A 17,993-nucleotide genomic window follows, 5' to 3' on the forward strand; every position below is an offset into this window, starting at 1 on the left:
AACCTCGCACTTCAAAAGCGAGTAACAATACAAAACGAACAACTAAGAGCATACGAATTATTGCAGTTTATGAAACACACAAGATAGATAGTTCACTCTCAACGAATACTACAAACAGTATTAAAAAGCCTCACACGACGAGCAATCAAATTCAAAATATTATACTTGAAAGTAAATCATGCATTTCGAACAAAGTGTAGTTGAGAATAATGCAATTGTATTATAAAGAGTGCTAAAACCACTAAGGGCGCACAATGTCATTACAAACTTGGTTGTTGAAGAAAAATTAATTACAAAGGCCTCATCAGGCCTGGGGGTCATCAACATGCCCATCATTTTCTTCTAGGTCGGAGGGCGGAGTGATCATCCCGTCTTTCACCTCACTGAGGGGATGAATTCCTTCGACATTCAGCTCGATACCCAGGTTCACCACCCTCAGCTGAGCCACGGCCCGATCAAAGTCAAGCAGGACAACATCCACCAAGCTTCCTTCCAGCTCACCAATCCTGTCCACAAGGTCGGCAAGCCGCAGAACCGCAAGGTCTTCCGCCTCATCCTCTCCAAGGAGGTCCGCCTTCTTCAGAGCTTCCTCCAAGGATGCCTTCTCCTCAGCCAGCTTCCGTGAGGAATCACTTGCTTACTCAAGAGCAGTACGAGCATCTGACAGTTGCTCCTTCAGAACAACCAGTTGACGGTCACGCTCTTCCGCGATGGACCTCTTGCTCCTTTGATCCTCCTCAAAAGCAGCAACCTTAGTGCTCAGAGCATCCCTCTCTCGCACCAAAGCATCGACTCGAACCTCACCCTCAAGCGAAGCAATGTTCAGGGCAGCGGCGACCTCCAAGGCCTTCATGGTGGCAATAACCCCGTTGGTTATCGCCTTACTCCGGCCAGCAAGGCCCAGATCATGGATAATCTTCAGCTCGGGATCATCCAAGAAAAGGGTCGACTAGGGACCGCACAACTCAGGTTTAGACCACACCTTTGGAAGCTGGAGGAAGTCTCCTTTCTCAGAGTGGACAGGAACAGCCTTAATCGGTGTGATTGGGTCCTTGGAAGACACTCTCACCCTCTGCCTCTTCGCAGAGTCCTGCGCCAGCTCATCAGAAGGCTCATCACCTTCCAAGTCCACCACATGACCAGAGGTTGAGCCGGGGCCAAAACCAGCTATAAGGTTCTCCAGAGATTGAATGTTCTTGCGCTTCTTCTTGGATGAGATTTTCTTACTCGCCGCATTCACTAGAGCCCCCAAATCTTTCATTTTTCCTACAACACAAAGATAAGGAAATCTTAACAGTTAGGGGAAACAAAGCAAGAATGTGGCAAGAAAGCAAGCAGCTAAAAAACAGAAAGAAAGTAAACTACCAAGGCAGGCTTCAAAATCCTCATAAGTCAACAACTTATAAGTATTGATGAGGCGGGGCTCTGTTACTGGGGTCCCATCTGCACTCATCACAGGGTTCCCCCGTTTATCAGTTTTAACCCCCCGCGGGAGAGACTAAATGAAGGCCCAAAGTTGTTGACGCAGGTGTCTCTCTTCATCAGTAAGGTTATCCATGGTTCGGCCAAAGTCCCTTGGCTCATAAACCAAATGGTCCTGAGACCAGCATAAATGGAAGAAAGGACGACGCTCCTGAACGCCATCCTTCGCGACCTGCAAGAGGTTATCTAAAGCAACCACGCTTCTCGGCCGAACCAAAAAGAAGCATTCTTTAAAGCTCCGAACCTTCCCAGCAAAAATCTCAAACATCTTCTGGGTCTGGCGAAAGGAAACCCAATTCGCGCCCCGTTGCACGATTAAGAAGGAGAAGAAGACATTCTTAGAAGCAAGGATGTGAAGGTAATCGCACAACAACTCGAAGGCCCTCATGAAGGCGTTAGAGTTCGGGTGGATCTAGGTAGGTGACAGCTTGGTCCAACGAAGCACCTCCCGCTGGAAATTGGAGAAAGGGAGTCGAAAACCCATGTCTTTGAAAACCACTTCATACATGGGAAAGACATAGTTTTCATACTCCGAACACACCCTATCGGATGTGCTCGGCAGTACCAGCTCCCAATCTCCGGCTTCTCCGATGGTATCAAAGGGGGCTTCACCCACGCCATCGGTAGCAAACACAGACTTTGTATCTAAATTCTCCTCTCCGAGCCATGAAGCAGCAGACGCAGCAACTCCCTCGTCTGCCATGAAAGACCTGAAAAAGTAAGGGAAAAAGTGAATCCAACAGTCAGATCCACCCTTCCTTCACCCACCAGGTCGGCCACGGCTAGGAGGGGATCACGCGCTACCCCTAAAATATAAAGAAAACAACAGACGCGTCGAGAAGATCAACTCCCGGCGAGCAGACCTAAAGCTTATGGATGAAACCTAAGCCTGTCGTCAATGTTCTTTTAAATACTAAATAGAAAACAGACAACAAATATTTTTCAAAGTCTTTTGATGCACGGTGGAAACCACCGTACCCAACGACGGTAACCACCGAGTCAGCAACACTTTTGCCCTAAAGACGTGCATTCCTACGGTTTCTAAAAAAGAACAGAAACTAAAGAAGTTCTAGACACAAAAGCAAAGGAATGAAGTCATCAGAATGTTACCTGTTACGACAGATGGTTTGAACTTGAAGTAGAAAGTTGAAGGAATGGGAGGATTTCGCCTTTGAGAAACTCTGGAGAAACTTCTAACTCTCTGAGAAAATGAAACGAAGTGGTGTTCCAAACAACGTTTGGGCTATTTATACTTGTTTCATAAACAACTCAAAAGTCGCGACTTTCTATCCAATACAGCCCTTCGTATACAACTCTACTTCCCTATAGCGTTCCTACGGTCCAGATTTGATCGAACCATTCATCTAAAGGCCCTGATCTTTCGTAGCGGTTCATGGAACGTCAAGATCGAATCAACGGTTATGATGACACCTCGAAAACACAAACCGAGAACACTCTACAGGCTATAGGTACTCAAGTATTCCAATAGCCTTTACACGTGTCATACAAAATCCAAAGGTCATGTCCTCTTAGTTTCTCCCTCGAAACGTGGGCATTAATTGCGGAATGATATTCGACCAAACTCTCTGGCGAGGGAATCTTCCCGTATGATCTTGCATGCCGAACATTAGGATGCCAAACATGAACCATCAAACTTGGCGAATCCACACAGGTGTAGGACGAATGCAGCCAGGGAAAAACGAGCCCGCTCGCTTAACCCTCTCAGCACTCCAGACCGTCCTCGCAAGCTACCCCCTGGGTCAACAAAGTCTCCAAATCTGCCGAGCGAAACTCTCTTTACCCGCCAACGGGAAAGATGCCCGACAGCAAACACCCTCCGGCGGTCGGTCGCGAATGATCAAACGCCCGCACTTAAGTGATCACTCTTAATCAAGAGCAACGACTTGGGGGGCTAGTGTTCTGGACCGGCCAAAAGGACCTTTGGCCCAATACTTGGGCCAAATACAATCCAAAGCCCAAACTCCACGTTTGGCAGCATTACTTGCGACACACCCCTTCTCCGTGAAGGGGGTGCACGGAGTGAACGAGACCGGTTCAAACGAACCCCAATGACTTTTTGCACATTCTGCACGTTCCCGCAATAAAATCTCTGGCGGTTACACTTTCCACGATTTCGTAACCGCCAGAACCAGGTGTGCCACCACAACGGCTCTGCAGCCCTCCACCTCTATAAATAGGGGACTTGTCATACCCCAATTTTTGACCTAAGGATCCTACATTCATACACCGACACGTGCCAGTCGTTCCTGATCAGTCTCTGACTTTTCAGTGAAAAATTCGGCAGAGAGGTATTTTAAAATACCTCATGTTTGATTCCGAATCGGACCGTCTTCTCTCTTTATTTCTTTTATTTTTCATTTCCATCTTTTATTTTTATTTTTATTTTTTTTAATCAATTTTTATTTTAATTAGTCATTCATATCTTTTTTAGTTAATTACTTCTTTTTTTCAAGATAAGTCAAAAAAATCCCAAAAAAATATGCATAGTTATCTTATTATTATTATTATTATTATTATTATTATTATTATTATTATTATTATTATTATTATTATTATTATTATTATTATTATTATTATTATTATTATTATTATTATTATTATTATTATTATTATTTATTTTTATTATGTGATAAGTCCAAATGTCCAAGGTCCAAATTCATGAAACACAGCCTGTTGCACATCCAAAAAAACGTGTTGCACTTCAATCCACTTTTAGGAACAGATTCACGATTCATTTGATCCCAATCTTCAATCCAAGCACAAGTTTCTGATTCTCTTAACAAACCATAACCCTAATTCCCACACTATAAAATAACGAGCTGCGCACAGAGTCGTGGGGGGGGTGGCTAATTTTCCACGATCGAAAAAACATGCAAAACAAACCAAACTCACACATAACCTGCCAAAGAATCATAGTTTCACGCAAACAAAATTCCCATAACAATTTTCACAAACCAGTCTCAACGCACACATGAACCAGTTTCAACGCACACATTCATTCATCCTAACAACTCATCAAAACCAAACAACAGCCTTTCAAAACCTCTGAACGTTATAGCAGAGCCGTTTCAAGTCCAGCAAACCCAATCGAATCAATCACTAATCCACAGCAAAACACAATCGGTAACTGCCCACAATCCTCAAAACCATCACCGATTCGCGCACACAATCCACCGTCACTATCTCGAATCATCGCCGTCGAACACCGAACCGAAGAAGGGAGCCGCTTTCGAACCGCAAACCAAAGCCGTTCCAGAACCTGACGTCGATATCCCAATCAGACTCAAATCAAAGCAGAGATCCAGCGGAAAGGTAGTATTGCTTTTCTATTTTGTTTGGATCGTAGATATAGGCTTTTGGATATATTGTTTGTGAATTTTGAAAACAAAAAAGAAAAAGGATGAGGAAGAGAACAGAAAGAGACGAGAATGGAAGGGAGAGAGAACAATGAATGTTTTAGGGAAGTAAAAGAGAAGAGATTGAAACTGGTGTTGAAATGAACAAAAACCAAGCTCACACCCCTTTTATACTACTGGGTCGACCCAGTTTAGTAGACCCTGACCCTTTTAACAAACCGACCCAGGAGGCCCAATATGCGCGCCCCAGCTGCTGTCATAGCCCAACTCTATTTTTTATATCTACACCCCCCTGATTACTGATGCACCCCTCCCCTGCACTCATTCTTCTATCTTGTTTAATCCTCTCATGCATTTTTCTTCACTATATTTTAATTTTGTCGCATTTTAGATCATTTCATTTCTATTCATTGCATTTCATTTTTATTACTAGCATTTCAATGATTGTTATTTATTTTTTTTAATAATTAGAATGCATATTAGGTTACTATAAAATCATTCATGCATCTTTAGTTTTATTATATGCATACTTAACTTTTCGTTATTTATTTTATCACATGGACGTAGTTTGTATATTAAGCTTGAATGTAAATAATCCATGCATTTTTAATTTAGCTTTAATATTCCACATTTTTAATTTAGTTGGTAGTTTATTGCATCACTTAGAATGTAAATATAGGCCTAATGTAATTTATTTACTTTCTCGCAGACCATAGAATGTATTAATAGGTTTTTTGTAATAGTTTAGGTGCATGTGTGCGTGCGTGTGTGTATGTCTCTTATTTTGCTTCTAGATTAGGTTAAAGGTCCTCGTGGTGGTCCAACACCACCATAAGGTACCTACGCTTTATCTTCTCGCTCCGTTAGTGTTAATTTTAGTTTAGTCATTATTCAAAAACAACAAAAACATGCAAATAGTTCAAAAATCACAAAAAATATTTTTTAAATAAACCTTGATCCTAAATCAATCAAGTGACCGTCTTTTTTAGTTTCATTTCTTAATCAAATATCAATCCATCTAATTTATTTCGAGTCCATTTTCTTTAATATTAAAAAACACAAACAAATATTCTTTTGCCATTTGGCTTCTCCATTTTAAAACCTTTTTTTCAAACTAATAAAAAACACACAACCAATCAAACGTCATTTTTTTTAACCCCGAACTACGAGGTTTTGATCCCTCACGGGTACGTAGGCAGAGGACACTCGTCCTTCCAAATCAATAAAATGTAGATAAACTAGGTCTCCTTTCTTTTTTCATTTTAAAATTCCATTTTTTTTTCAAAACAAGCAAGTTATAGCACATTAACTAAATAAAACCAAGAGGTTCCCGTAGATTACTACGGACATAAAGGGTGCTAACACCTTCCCTTTATGTAACTAACCCCTGAACCCTAAATCTTTTCAAAATGTGGGGTGTTTGAACTTTTTTCCCCTTTTCTTTAAAAAATTAAATGTTCAGTCGTGAAATAATCAAGTGAGTCAAAAGCTAATCAAATAGCATTGATCTCTGAAAAATGACGCGACAGGACTCAATGCAGTCCCCAAGGTAGAATCTCACTCTCCCTCTAAACCCTCACTCTCTGATCTCTACTGACTTGAGCGTCGGAGTGCATGCAGGTACACACCTCCCATCCGCTCCAAGAAGCATTCTGACGCATTTCACCACCGTCACAACCACCGCATTCAAAGCACCGGCAGTCACCTTCTGATTAGGTACGATCACTAACAAAACAAATCATCATAATGTTGGAACTTCCGGTGCAGCCTACATTGGGTTGTATCGTCATATTAGGCTAAGAGAAACGACACAAATGAGATTGACACCACATTTTCATACAAATTGTTTAGGCATATGTATATAGTTCATCTCACTTATATGTTATTAAGCATTTTATCTCCTATCTATCTATTCTAGAATGTTAACTCATATTTGATATATTAACATCTTTCTGTCAAGTATGCGAGTCTCCACATCTGTAATTATGTGACATAGTCATATATGGTCAAATGAAGACACAACATGGTCAAAAAAATGAGTTGGTGGTAATTTAATGGAGGGATGTTTATGTTCCTTTCTTTCATGAGAAGAGATAAAGAAAATTGAAAAGGAATGAACATAAAAAATAAACTTGATATTAAGATAAATGATACCAGTAAAAAAAATTGTATGTTTTTCAATGAAGTTATAAGGAATGAAGTGATATGGTGGTAATTTTATGGGTGTGGTGAAGAAGTTGAATATTTTTGGGTAATAGATTTATAAAAAAATTAGACTCAATTAAAAAAATGTCACAACATTTTTTTAATAAGGACAAATTATGTCAACTCAACATTTTTCTATAATAAAATTCAACCAATGACCATAAGTGAAAAAATTTGAAATAATAGAGATTGATTAAAAAATAGTGCATGAAAGTAAACAACATCCAAAAACTTATATTTAATATAAAAATAAAGTAAATGACATCCAAAAACCAACAAAACAGTTAATCATGATGTTTAGAGTTCGGATGAAGACTACAATGAGTTGAAGCATCACATTAGTCTTAGAGCGATTGTACAAGTGAGATTTACATTAAGTTATCAAAAACATTAACACATTAAGTATCTTGGTCATCTCACATATGTATGTTTCTTAATATCTACTTTTGCATCTAATGTGGAACTTTAAGTCACAATTGACACTTTAACACATCTCCCTTAAGCGTGAGACTCTCTTCGTTTGAGATCTGGTGACATATCCAAATAAGGTCAGACAAAGGCATACCATTGTAAAAAATGTAGATTGGTTGTGGTTTCATGGAGGGAGATTGATGTTTCCATATTTAATGAAAATAGAGAAAAAAAAATTAAAAAAAGAAATTTGAACATAAGAGAAATGATAAGGGAAAAAGCAATGTTTGTTTCGTTTGTGAAATGTTGAGAATAGAGTGGGTTAGTGGTAATTTTTTGGGTTAGGTGAAAGAGTGAGAGATTTACGAATAATTATATCACCAAAAAATAGACTCAATAAAAAAAATTCACATCAATTTGAAATGTCTAATAAACATGTAGTTTATCAATCCAGCATAACAAATATGCATTTTTCATTGTCTAATCAAATCAAAGACTAAAAGTTAAAGTATTTAAAATACAGAGGTTGGATAAAGAAATTGAAAGAAAGCGAACGACTTCCAAAAATTTGTATTCAATAAAAAATAATAAAATGACATTAAAAAAATCTTTATAATGTTCGGAGTTATAAGGGAGCATACATTGATTTGAATCATCACATTTGAGTAATAGAACCCCAAAAATGAGATTGGCACCACATCTTCACACAAAACCTAAAACATTAGGTATTTTTGTTATCCCACTTATATGTTGCTCAATATATACTATTGCATCTAATGTGATATTTTAACTCAAGCATGACATATTAACGTCTCTTCCTTAAGTGTAGAACTCGCTGTGTATGTGATATGGTGAGAAAGCAAAATATGGTCAGAGGCACAACATCGTAAAAAATGTCGTTTGGTGGAAGTTTCATGGAGGGGTGTTTTTGTTTGTTTCATTCGTTCGAAAAGAAAAGTAAAATAGAAAAAGAAAGAAGATGAAAATGGAATTTATATGTGAGTACATAGAATATAGTGAGTTGCTGGTAATTTAAGACGTTGGAGATTATTGGAAAATTATGCTACCGAAATATTAGACTCATTAAAAAATCGTGGAGTTTGAAAGACTATATATAAGGGTAACTGGTATGGAGATCAATTAACAAAAAATATAGAATGTTGCTTTCATTTTTTTTAACGAAAATTTTTATTAAGTTTTTGTGAGCTTTACTCAATCGGTAGCGATAATTCTTTGTATATATGTGGTTGAGTTCGAGACCCCAGCACTCCAATTACAGGAAGAATACAAAAAAAAAAAAACTCATATCTCCATAATTAATTTTGATTTGTTTTTGGATTAATCCATTTATTATTGATATCCATATTAAAAATATCTACTTGATTTTATTTATCCGCGTGAGATCTTTCAGCATTAAAGATTACTATTTTAGTGTTACATGCGTTTTTCCTTTTTGTGGTGGCTGGGATTAGAACACCAAACCTTGCATATATATTAATATTATGCATTGTCCCTACCAAGTACCAACTAAGTTAAGCTCACGAGGACCAATGTTACATGCGTTAAATTGTTGTTTAGCGATACGAAAATCCAAATATATATATGTGTGTGTATTAATATACAATGTTTAATTAATAAATCAGTAATGATACGTGCTATTGATATATTATGTATAATAATAATGAATATGACATTTAATTAATATTTATATAATAAAAATAAATAGTCGACAATATAGCCCGTGCTTGGCACGGGTATCCAAACTAGTTTAAACTTATTTGAACATCAAATAACCCGTGGAAAAACTATTCTTTGTCGAAGGTTATGACTTCTGTCAAACCAAAGGGCTTCAATTTTGGACTTAGAAAATTCTTGTAGCTTTTAATCTTCAAATACCTATTGAAATTCACAAAATAAAATATGTTAAAATATGGTTTTGGTCCCTGCAAATATGTCTCGTTTTGGTTTTAGTCCCTGTAAATTTTTTTTGTAGTTTTTGGTCCTTGCAAAAATATTTTGTATTTGAAAATGATTCCTCCAGGGACTATTTTCAAAAACAAAATATTTTGCAGGAGCCTTTTTAAAAATCAAATATTTTGCGGGGCCTATTTTTCTAATAAATGAGTTCAGTCATCGCGTGCCATGTGTTTAAATCATCACAAAAGTGGAGCCAGAGACCAAAACCAAAACAAGACATATTTGCAGGGACCAAAAACTACAAATTTTTTTTACAGGGATTAAAACCAAAACGAGGCATATTTGTAGGGACCAAAACCATAATATTTTAGCCAATCAAATATAGGCTAACATAGTGTTTGATTTCACAAACATCTTTCATTCGCATGGCAAGATTGTTGATGTGTAACAAAGGGGACAATGTGGCATAGGGGGCTGAAGAAGGTGCAATGACTGTACCAAAAGAGAATTACCAGAGCTCGCTTGCCATGTAAAGTCATCTTTGAGGATGAAATAATACTGATTTTCTTTTGAAGAAAATCATTTATAGTATGAGAGAGAGAGAGAGAGAGAGAGAGAGAGAGAGAGAGAGAGAGAGAGAGAGAGAGAGAGAGAGAGAGAGAGAGAGAGAGAGAGAGAGAGAGAGAGAGAGAGAGAGAGAGAGAGAGAGAGAGAGAGAGAGAGAGAGAGAGAGTGATTTATAGTGTCTATATATGTTTTTTCAACCATGTTAATGAAAACTTATTTTAAAATGCATAGTTTTTCAACTTGAATTCTTCATGAACCATTTATTAAAAATTGGCTAGAGAATTCTCAAAAGTTATTTAAATGAAAATCTTTATTTTAATCTATACAAAAATAGGTCCTTAATTAACGACAGAAACTACGAGAGTCTATACAAAAGATGTAAAGTGGACAATATCTCAAAAAGTGGTGTGCTCGACTTGATATTTGAACATAACCTTATATATTTTTGTGGGCAAGGAGACAATGTTTTTAACAAGTGGTGAAGATATCTTATAGTTAAGTAGCAAAAGAAAGCAAAGAAACATGAAGAATGAAGCTAAAGTAAATAATATTCCTATAAATTACGGTGCATAAATGATATCATTTAGTGGCCGCCATAACTTTGGTGAATGTCTTCCACAAATAGAAACTAATATAACCAATGATAAAAAAAAACTAGCAAGTGTTCATAACTCCATGCATATGCACCGATCATGTCACAATTTACTCACCGCCAATGTTCACTCAACTCTGTAGAATATAAATTATTATATAATGCATTCACTCCAGCACAAAAGTCACAAACTCAAAAACATCACTAGCTAATTAAATCCTCCTCCTACCTCTTATCTCAAAAATGGTTCAAAGAGCTTACTCTTTCTTTGCACTTTTTCTCATTTTCAATATTCTCCTTCTCACAACACAAGAAGCAATTGCTGGTCGCAGCATTGCTAAGAACTCCAACAACGACGACAAGAAAGAGCCTCAGTTTCTGTTCAAGCACGAACATGGGAAACTACATTATCCAGACATTGGACATTTAGGGTTCCCACCACACTTTGGACTTACTCCTAATACCCCATTCATTGGTGGCACTGGAGGATCAGGATCGGGCTCAGGATCAGGATCATCGGGTCACAGTTATGTTCCTGGTGGCGATGACACATTTGTTCCAAACCCTGGCTTTGAGTTTCCGAATCCTGGAAGTGGTGGTGTCGGTGGTAGAGTTGCACAAACAGTTAATCCATGAATTCACTCATCCATGAATGCAATAGCTAGACCTAGTTTTTGAGTTTGTGAGCGTGTGATGCTTATTAAGATCGTTTTTTTACTGCTTTCTAGCCATGAGAATAAGTGTGCTAGTACTAGATGTACACACACTAGTAGCTTGCTACTTGGGATGTGTAAGTGGCTTGTTTAAATGTTTTGCAGCTGGTTTAATTTAATAATATATGAGTTTAATTGTTCTTCAAAGTAGTTAAAAAAATACTGTGGATCATCATTCAGCAATTTAACCTCATGATGATAATTGTCTATAAAAGAAGGAATAAATGGTAATATAAAACACAACCTAAAAATATTCTTCATTTATTTTGATGGGGCCATTCAGCACATGATAAATTAATTAATGTGAATTGTTTCAAAAACAAATTAATTAATGTAGACATTGAATTTAAGTAAGGAATCATATTAAAAATGTTGACATCGAAGATAACACACATTGTTCTCCGGTGAAAATTCCCACCATTAATTTCTTGGGAGCTTCTACGGTGCAGTCAGGAAACTGTCTTTTTTGAAAAGGGTCTTGTTAACTTGTGCCCTAAGGGCATAAGATAAGAAACTAAATATAGAAATTTAGTTTTGGAAATTGTGCATTCATAACCTTAAAAGCTTAAAAACTTATCTTTCCAATGCAATATTTATTATTTAATTCTATTTTAAAATCCTTATCTTGTGCCCTAAGGGCACAAGTTAACATTTCCCTTTTGAAAAAGTTAATTTTGATTGATTCATTTTTAAATTGTTGATTACTGATTAATGATCAATAGTAATTCATTTAGTAATGCTTGCAACATCTTGGACTTACAGGTACTATTTTATCAATGGAATCTTTAACATGCAAACAGAGTTGATGATATTATGTGATAGTATTAAGTGTTACATTTTGTGGGGTGTTACACTTATAACAAGGTATGATAAAATTAAATTAAGTGTAGTCTTGTTAATCTGATGAATTGATGATACTATGAGGACTGAACTTTTGATGTCATTGTATAAATAGTGGGGTGTTACTCATTACATTTTTGATGTTATAGTGATAACTTCACCAAAAAAGTCATTGTCATGACTTCACCATAGAATTTTCCTAATTTCTTTTCAATGAATTTAACCGCAATTAGTAAAGTAAACGAGTGTGCATAATATTTTCACTGCAGAGGATTCAAAGAACTGATACAGGACAACAAACTCTTAGTTTTTCTAATCATTTCAGATCATGCTTTACAAAAGTTTACTACATAAACACAATATTATTTGCTTCAGAGACCCCAGGTACTTGAGTTGTGCTTTGATGAAGAGACCAAAAATATCAGAATTTCAAAAGGACCACCTTCCCTCAAACCACATATAAAAGTCACCTGACAGAACATCTAACCAGCGAGACTTCTGATCGTAGTTCAATTGATTCAACTATAGTTGAACTGGATGAATAATAAATAAAAAGTATTAAAAAAGTAAAATAAGAAAATGTAAACTGGTTAAACCAACCGTGATTGAACTGTCTGCAATGAACCAGGATCAAACTAACCGATGAACTAGTCGGTTCTCAGTTCAACCGTCTGTTTGATCAGGTTTTAAAACATTGACGTTTTCCTATAAATTTTAGCTGTATTACTTGTTTATTATAGTCACAGCCAGGGGCGTAGCCCTTCATTGACAGGGGTAGCCTTGGCTACCCCAAAAATTATATTAATCTTCAATTAATTGGTATAAATTTATATTTGACTACCCCAAATAATAAACATTGAGCTACCCCAAACAAATTCAATTGCTGAAAATTACCATAAATAAGAAAGTAAATACATTACTACATGATTGATAGATTTATTTATATTGGTTTGATACTTACTTAATAACAATTATAGAAAAAAAAAACTTTTTCAACCGTAAAAATTACCAAGACAATAGTCATAAACAAATTAAATGGACATTGAGTTTCTTGCAAATAACCTATTTGTTTACATTGGAAAAGACATTATTAATATATTTAGTAAGCGGTCAATTATGCATAAAATTGGCTTCTTGAAGTGCATTTTATCCAACTAAAATCACTTTTTTTTTTTGTAAAATTTTAAAAAATCGAGACAAAAGTTGAATAAAATTTTTATAAGGACTAAACCTAAAAAATTATAAACTATGGGATCAAAAACATTCTTATCCTTAAATTTAATATATTTGTTTTAAAAATATTTTATCGTTTCTTTATATTTGGCCCCTGCGTAAAAAATTTGCTAGCTTCGCCGCCGGTCACAGCAAAAGATTCATCCTGGTAAATAAAGACACTGTTCACATATTTTATTGGGCCTGAATGTAAGAACAGATGAAATGGCACACTATATCATTACAAGGGACCAAATGTCCAATTACGCTTAAATTATAATCAAATATTCAATTAAAAAATTGTTTGGTATACTAGAACGGAAGTTTCTCTACACAAAACAATGATATATTCAAGGGGAAACACTTCAATATCCTTAAGAGATGATTATATCTCATGTCATGTGAGATAAAATTTAGTTAACAGAATTACACAAGTTTTGCAATGTCTGCTAAAAAATGATGGAAAGGACGAGACAACTCCACTTGTACGGTATTTGATTTGTAAAACTGTTTTAAGGACATGACAAATTGGAGGCAAGGGACAAAATAAAAACTGAAATTTTTGTCCCTCACTAATCCACAACACAACTTTTTTTGTCCCAGGTATAGAAGTTGTCTAAAATTAAAATATCAAAATGGGGTAATAGTCACTTTGGTCCTTGAAATTGTAATGAGTAGTCAAAATAGTCCTTCAATGTATCAAAACTTCAAAGTAGTCCCTGATTGTGCATTTTGTTAGTCAAAATAGTCCTTAATGTTAAAATATTTCATTAATATTGTCAGATTAGTCCTCCAATATACTTACTTAATGTCATATTAGTCCTTTATAAGTACATGCTTATTGTCATTTTAGTCCCTATATGAAAAGAGTTATTGTGAACATTGAGAGGTTATTTTAGTGTCAAGGACTATTTTGACTAACATAATGTACAATCAGGGACTATTTTGAAATTTTGATACAATGAAGGACTAAAATGACTAATCATTACATATTCAGGGACTAAAGTGTTTTTGGCTGTTTGTGTTTGCTACTTAACTGACATACATTCCTTCAAAGTTTTTGGCTGTTTGTGTTTTGCTTCTACTCTTCTTGCTCATAGATCAAAACCTCAATCTAGAGCAAGAAAGTCTGTTTTCTTAGGTTACAAGTCAGGTACTAAGGGCTATGTTCTTTATGATCTTGACACTAGAGAAATATTTGTCTCTAGAAATGTTGTTTTTCATGAACTTCTTCTGCCTTATAACTCCTCAACTCCTTCTTCTACATCCAATTGGCAATATCATTCTTCATCACCTGCTATACATGAACCAGTTTCACCTCCATCATCTCCTTCCCTGCCATCTGTTCCACCTACTGACCACAGAACCCACTCTTCACCATCATCCACAACTAATTCATCTTCTCCTCTTAGAGTTTTCTCTAGAAATAAGAAAACTCCATCTTATCTGAAAGACTACACTTGTCCTTCATCTAATTTTTCTGCATCTCATACTAATAAAGCTTGCACTTCATTTCCTTTATCCACTTTCATTTCACATACACATTTATCTAACTCTCACCACACATTTGCTTTGTCCATTGTTTCTCATGTTGAACCAAAATCATATGTTGTGGCCATCAAATTTGACTGTTGGAAACAAGCTATGCAACTTGAACTTAATGCTCTTGATCAAACTGGTACCTGGACAATAGTGGATCTTCCTTCACAAGCTAAACCTATAGGGTGCAAATGGGTTTATAGAATCAAGTACAATGCTGATGGTTCTATAGAGAGGTATAAAGCTAGACTGGTAGCTAAAGGCTATAACCAAATTGAAGGATTGGATTATTTTGACACATTCTCACCAGTTGCCAAAGTAACTACAGTCAGACTTGTAATTGCTTTAGCTTCAATCAATCATTGGTATCTTCACCAATTAGATGTAAACAATGCCTTTCTTCATGGTGACCTTCATGAAGATGTTTACATGAAGCTTCCACCAGGTTTATCCACTTCCAAACCTAATCAAGTCTGCAAATTGTCCAAATCCTTATATGGTCTCAAACAAGCCAGCAGAATGTGGTATGAAAAGCTCAATACTCTACTCATTTCCATTGGTTATACAGAGGCTGCTTCTGATGCTTCCTTGTTCATCAAGTCAACTTCTGAGACCTTCACTGCCCTTTTGGTTATGTTGCTGATATTATTTTAGCTGGCAATTTTCTTTCTGAGTTTCATATCATCAAGAATTTTTTGCACCAAGCATTCAAAATCAGGGACCTTGGCACTCTGAAGTATTTCTTGGGCCTTGAAGTTGCTCATTCTCATAGTGGGATTTCTCTATGTCAGAGAAAATATTGTTTAGATTTGTTGAAAGATTCAGGTCTCCTTGGTTCCAAGCCTGTCTCCACTCCTTCTGATCCTTCTATCAAACTCCACAATGATACTTTCCCTCCTCTTACTGACATTTCAGCATACAGGTGACTCATTGGCAGATTGATCTATTTGAATACAGCAGACCTGACATCACTTTTATTACTCAACAATTGAGCTAGTTTCTCAGCAAATCAACTCAAACTCACTATAATGCAGCTCTTAGAGTGCTCAAATACTTGAAAGGTTCACCAGGCAAAGGCATATTCTTCCCAAGCGCTTCAGGCTTGCATCTTCAGGGATACACTGATGTAGACTGGGCAGGATGCAAAGATAGCAGGCGCTCTATTTCAGGCCATTGCTTCTTTCTTGGTCAATCCCTCATCTGTTGGAGAACTAAGAAACAACCTACAATTTCCAGATATTCTTCTGAAGATGAGTATAGAGCCATGGCAACTGCTACATGTGAACTGCAGTGGTTATTATATCTGCTTAGAGATATACAAGTTAAATGTGTTAAGCTTCCTGTACTTTATTGTGACAATCAAAGTGCTATGCACATTGCAGCCAATCCTGTTTTCCATGAAGGAACCAAACACCTTGAGATTCACTGTCACATGAAAAGTTGCAAGCTGGCATTTTCAAGCTCCTTCCAGTCAACACTCATGATCAAATTGCTGATTTCTTTACCAAAGCTTTGTATCCACAACCTTTTGGCCTCTTACTTTCCAAGTTGGGAATGTTAGACATCTACCACCCTCCAACTTGTGGGGGGCTATTACACAATATAGCATCCATAACTATGAAGCATGAGAACACAAGTGACTTGAAGTACAAGCAACCTAATTAGTGTAGTACATTTGGCTATTTGTATATTACACTCAAGATTAGATAGTACAATTCATTGATGTATAAATACTATGTTGTACTCTCTTTACAATTCAATGAATCAATTCTCTTTTTCACACTTTCTTAATAATTTCCATCAACAATTTCATCTCCATTACTGTTAAGAGCTTCCATTACAGCCTAATATGTTGTGACAAGTATTAAATAACTTCTAAAAATAATTGCTTAAAAGCGTGAAAGTATAAGAAGTTAGGATAACTTATGTATGATATGAATAACAGTAATGCCTAAAAATGATAGCTTATTTAGATTACGATAACTTATGCATGGTATGAATATCAAGATAAACTAATATAAAAAAGATAACAACTCATATATGATATTATAACAATAGCACCTGTGACGAGAAAATATGTTGAACTTGTCCATGGCTATGGTGAGAATCAGAAAAGAAAAGAAAAACTAATAATTAAAGAGAGAAAACGTGAGAACAGAAACATTATTTCATGTGATAAGGGTACGTACCTCCTCTTAGAAAAAATGGATTTAGTCAATTTTGAGAAAACAACCAATTTCTTTGACAGAGAAGAATCTGTGAGAACATGAAAAGACTGTGTTTGTGCGAGGTTGAGAACAGGAGATGAAAAGTTAAAGCCTAATTTAATAATAATAAAATAAAATAAATAATAACACTAGAAGAGTGAACCGGTTACCGGTAAATGAGATTAAAAAAAAATAGAATATATGGCTAATTCTTATTGGGTGTGTTAAAAGTGTGTGCTAGTGTATGTGTCCCGAACATTTCTCTTACCAAAATAGAAAATTGATTTTCTGACATAAAGTCGATAATGGTATTTTAGTCATTTTTAGACTAAGGGGTATTTTGGTCATTTTGCGAGAAAGGGTAAATTAGTAATTTTATCAAGAAGGTTATTTTTTGTATTTTAGTGAGAAAAGTTATTTTGACTAAGTTACTAATGAATTGAGGTAATTATTTGGAGATTATAAGTATTCAGTGTTTTAGCGGATTAAGTGACTAGTAACTTTTTAGAATGAATTCTGCTCTTTACCCAAACGGTTTTGCTCATTCCCAAAGTAGATGTCCAAAATACCTCTACGCATGTTAACTCACGCTAGTGTTAAATTTGCGTGAGTTAACTCACGCTGCGTGACTTAAGTCGCGCAAAAAAAAAAACACACTAAAACCCAGCGTTATTTGCACCTTATAAGCTACTGTAATGTTTTTGCTGTGTGGGTAGGTACTGGGAGCCAATTTATGAGGATAGCTTGAATTTAATTGCTCGTTTGCCTGGAATTGCTGCTTACATTTATCGATACAAATAAGAGAAGATTGGAATATCTCCAAATTGAATTGATAAAGAAACATACCAAAAAAAAGACAGAAAATCAGTGTGATTGAGTATTTAATTCCATCACAAAACATTATATTTCACACAAAAAAAGGTTACAAATC

The 17,993-nt window shown here is 36.0% G+C and overlaps 2 protein-coding genes across 2 annotated transcripts; one reads left to right on the forward strand and one right to left on the reverse strand.

Annotated features, from left to right (window-relative positions):
* Nucleotides 1-304: 304 nt before the first annotated feature.
* LOC146929454 (uncharacterized) lies at nt 305-1,453 on the reverse strand. The gene is made up of 4 exons (XM_085707328.1): nt 1,366-1,453; nt 983-1,266; nt 686-922; nt 305-616 (listed from the first exon to the last, which is right to left on the reverse strand). The coding sequence occupies exons 1-4, from the start codon at nt 1,451-1,453 to the stop codon at nt 305-307; spliced, it is 921 nt and encodes a 306-aa protein (XP_085563454.1).
* A 9,286-nt stretch (nt 1,454-10,739) lies between these two features.
* LOC146929455 (putative cell wall protein) lies at nt 10,740-11,411 on the forward strand. Its single transcript, XM_085701372.1, has one exon. The coding sequence runs from the start codon at nt 10,795-10,797 to the stop codon at nt 11,185-11,187; it is 393 nt and encodes a 130-aa protein (XP_085557498.1). The 5' UTR covers nt 10,740-10,794; the 3' UTR covers nt 11,188-11,411.
* Nucleotides 11,412-17,993: the final 6,582 nt, after the last annotated feature.

Source organism: Medicago sativa, chromosome 4, assembly GCF_051527215.1.
Source record: "Medicago sativa cultivar Bolivia chromosome 4, Bolivia_mono, whole genome shotgun sequence".
NCBI lineage: Eukaryota > Viridiplantae > Streptophyta > Magnoliopsida > Fabales > Fabaceae > Medicago > Medicago sativa.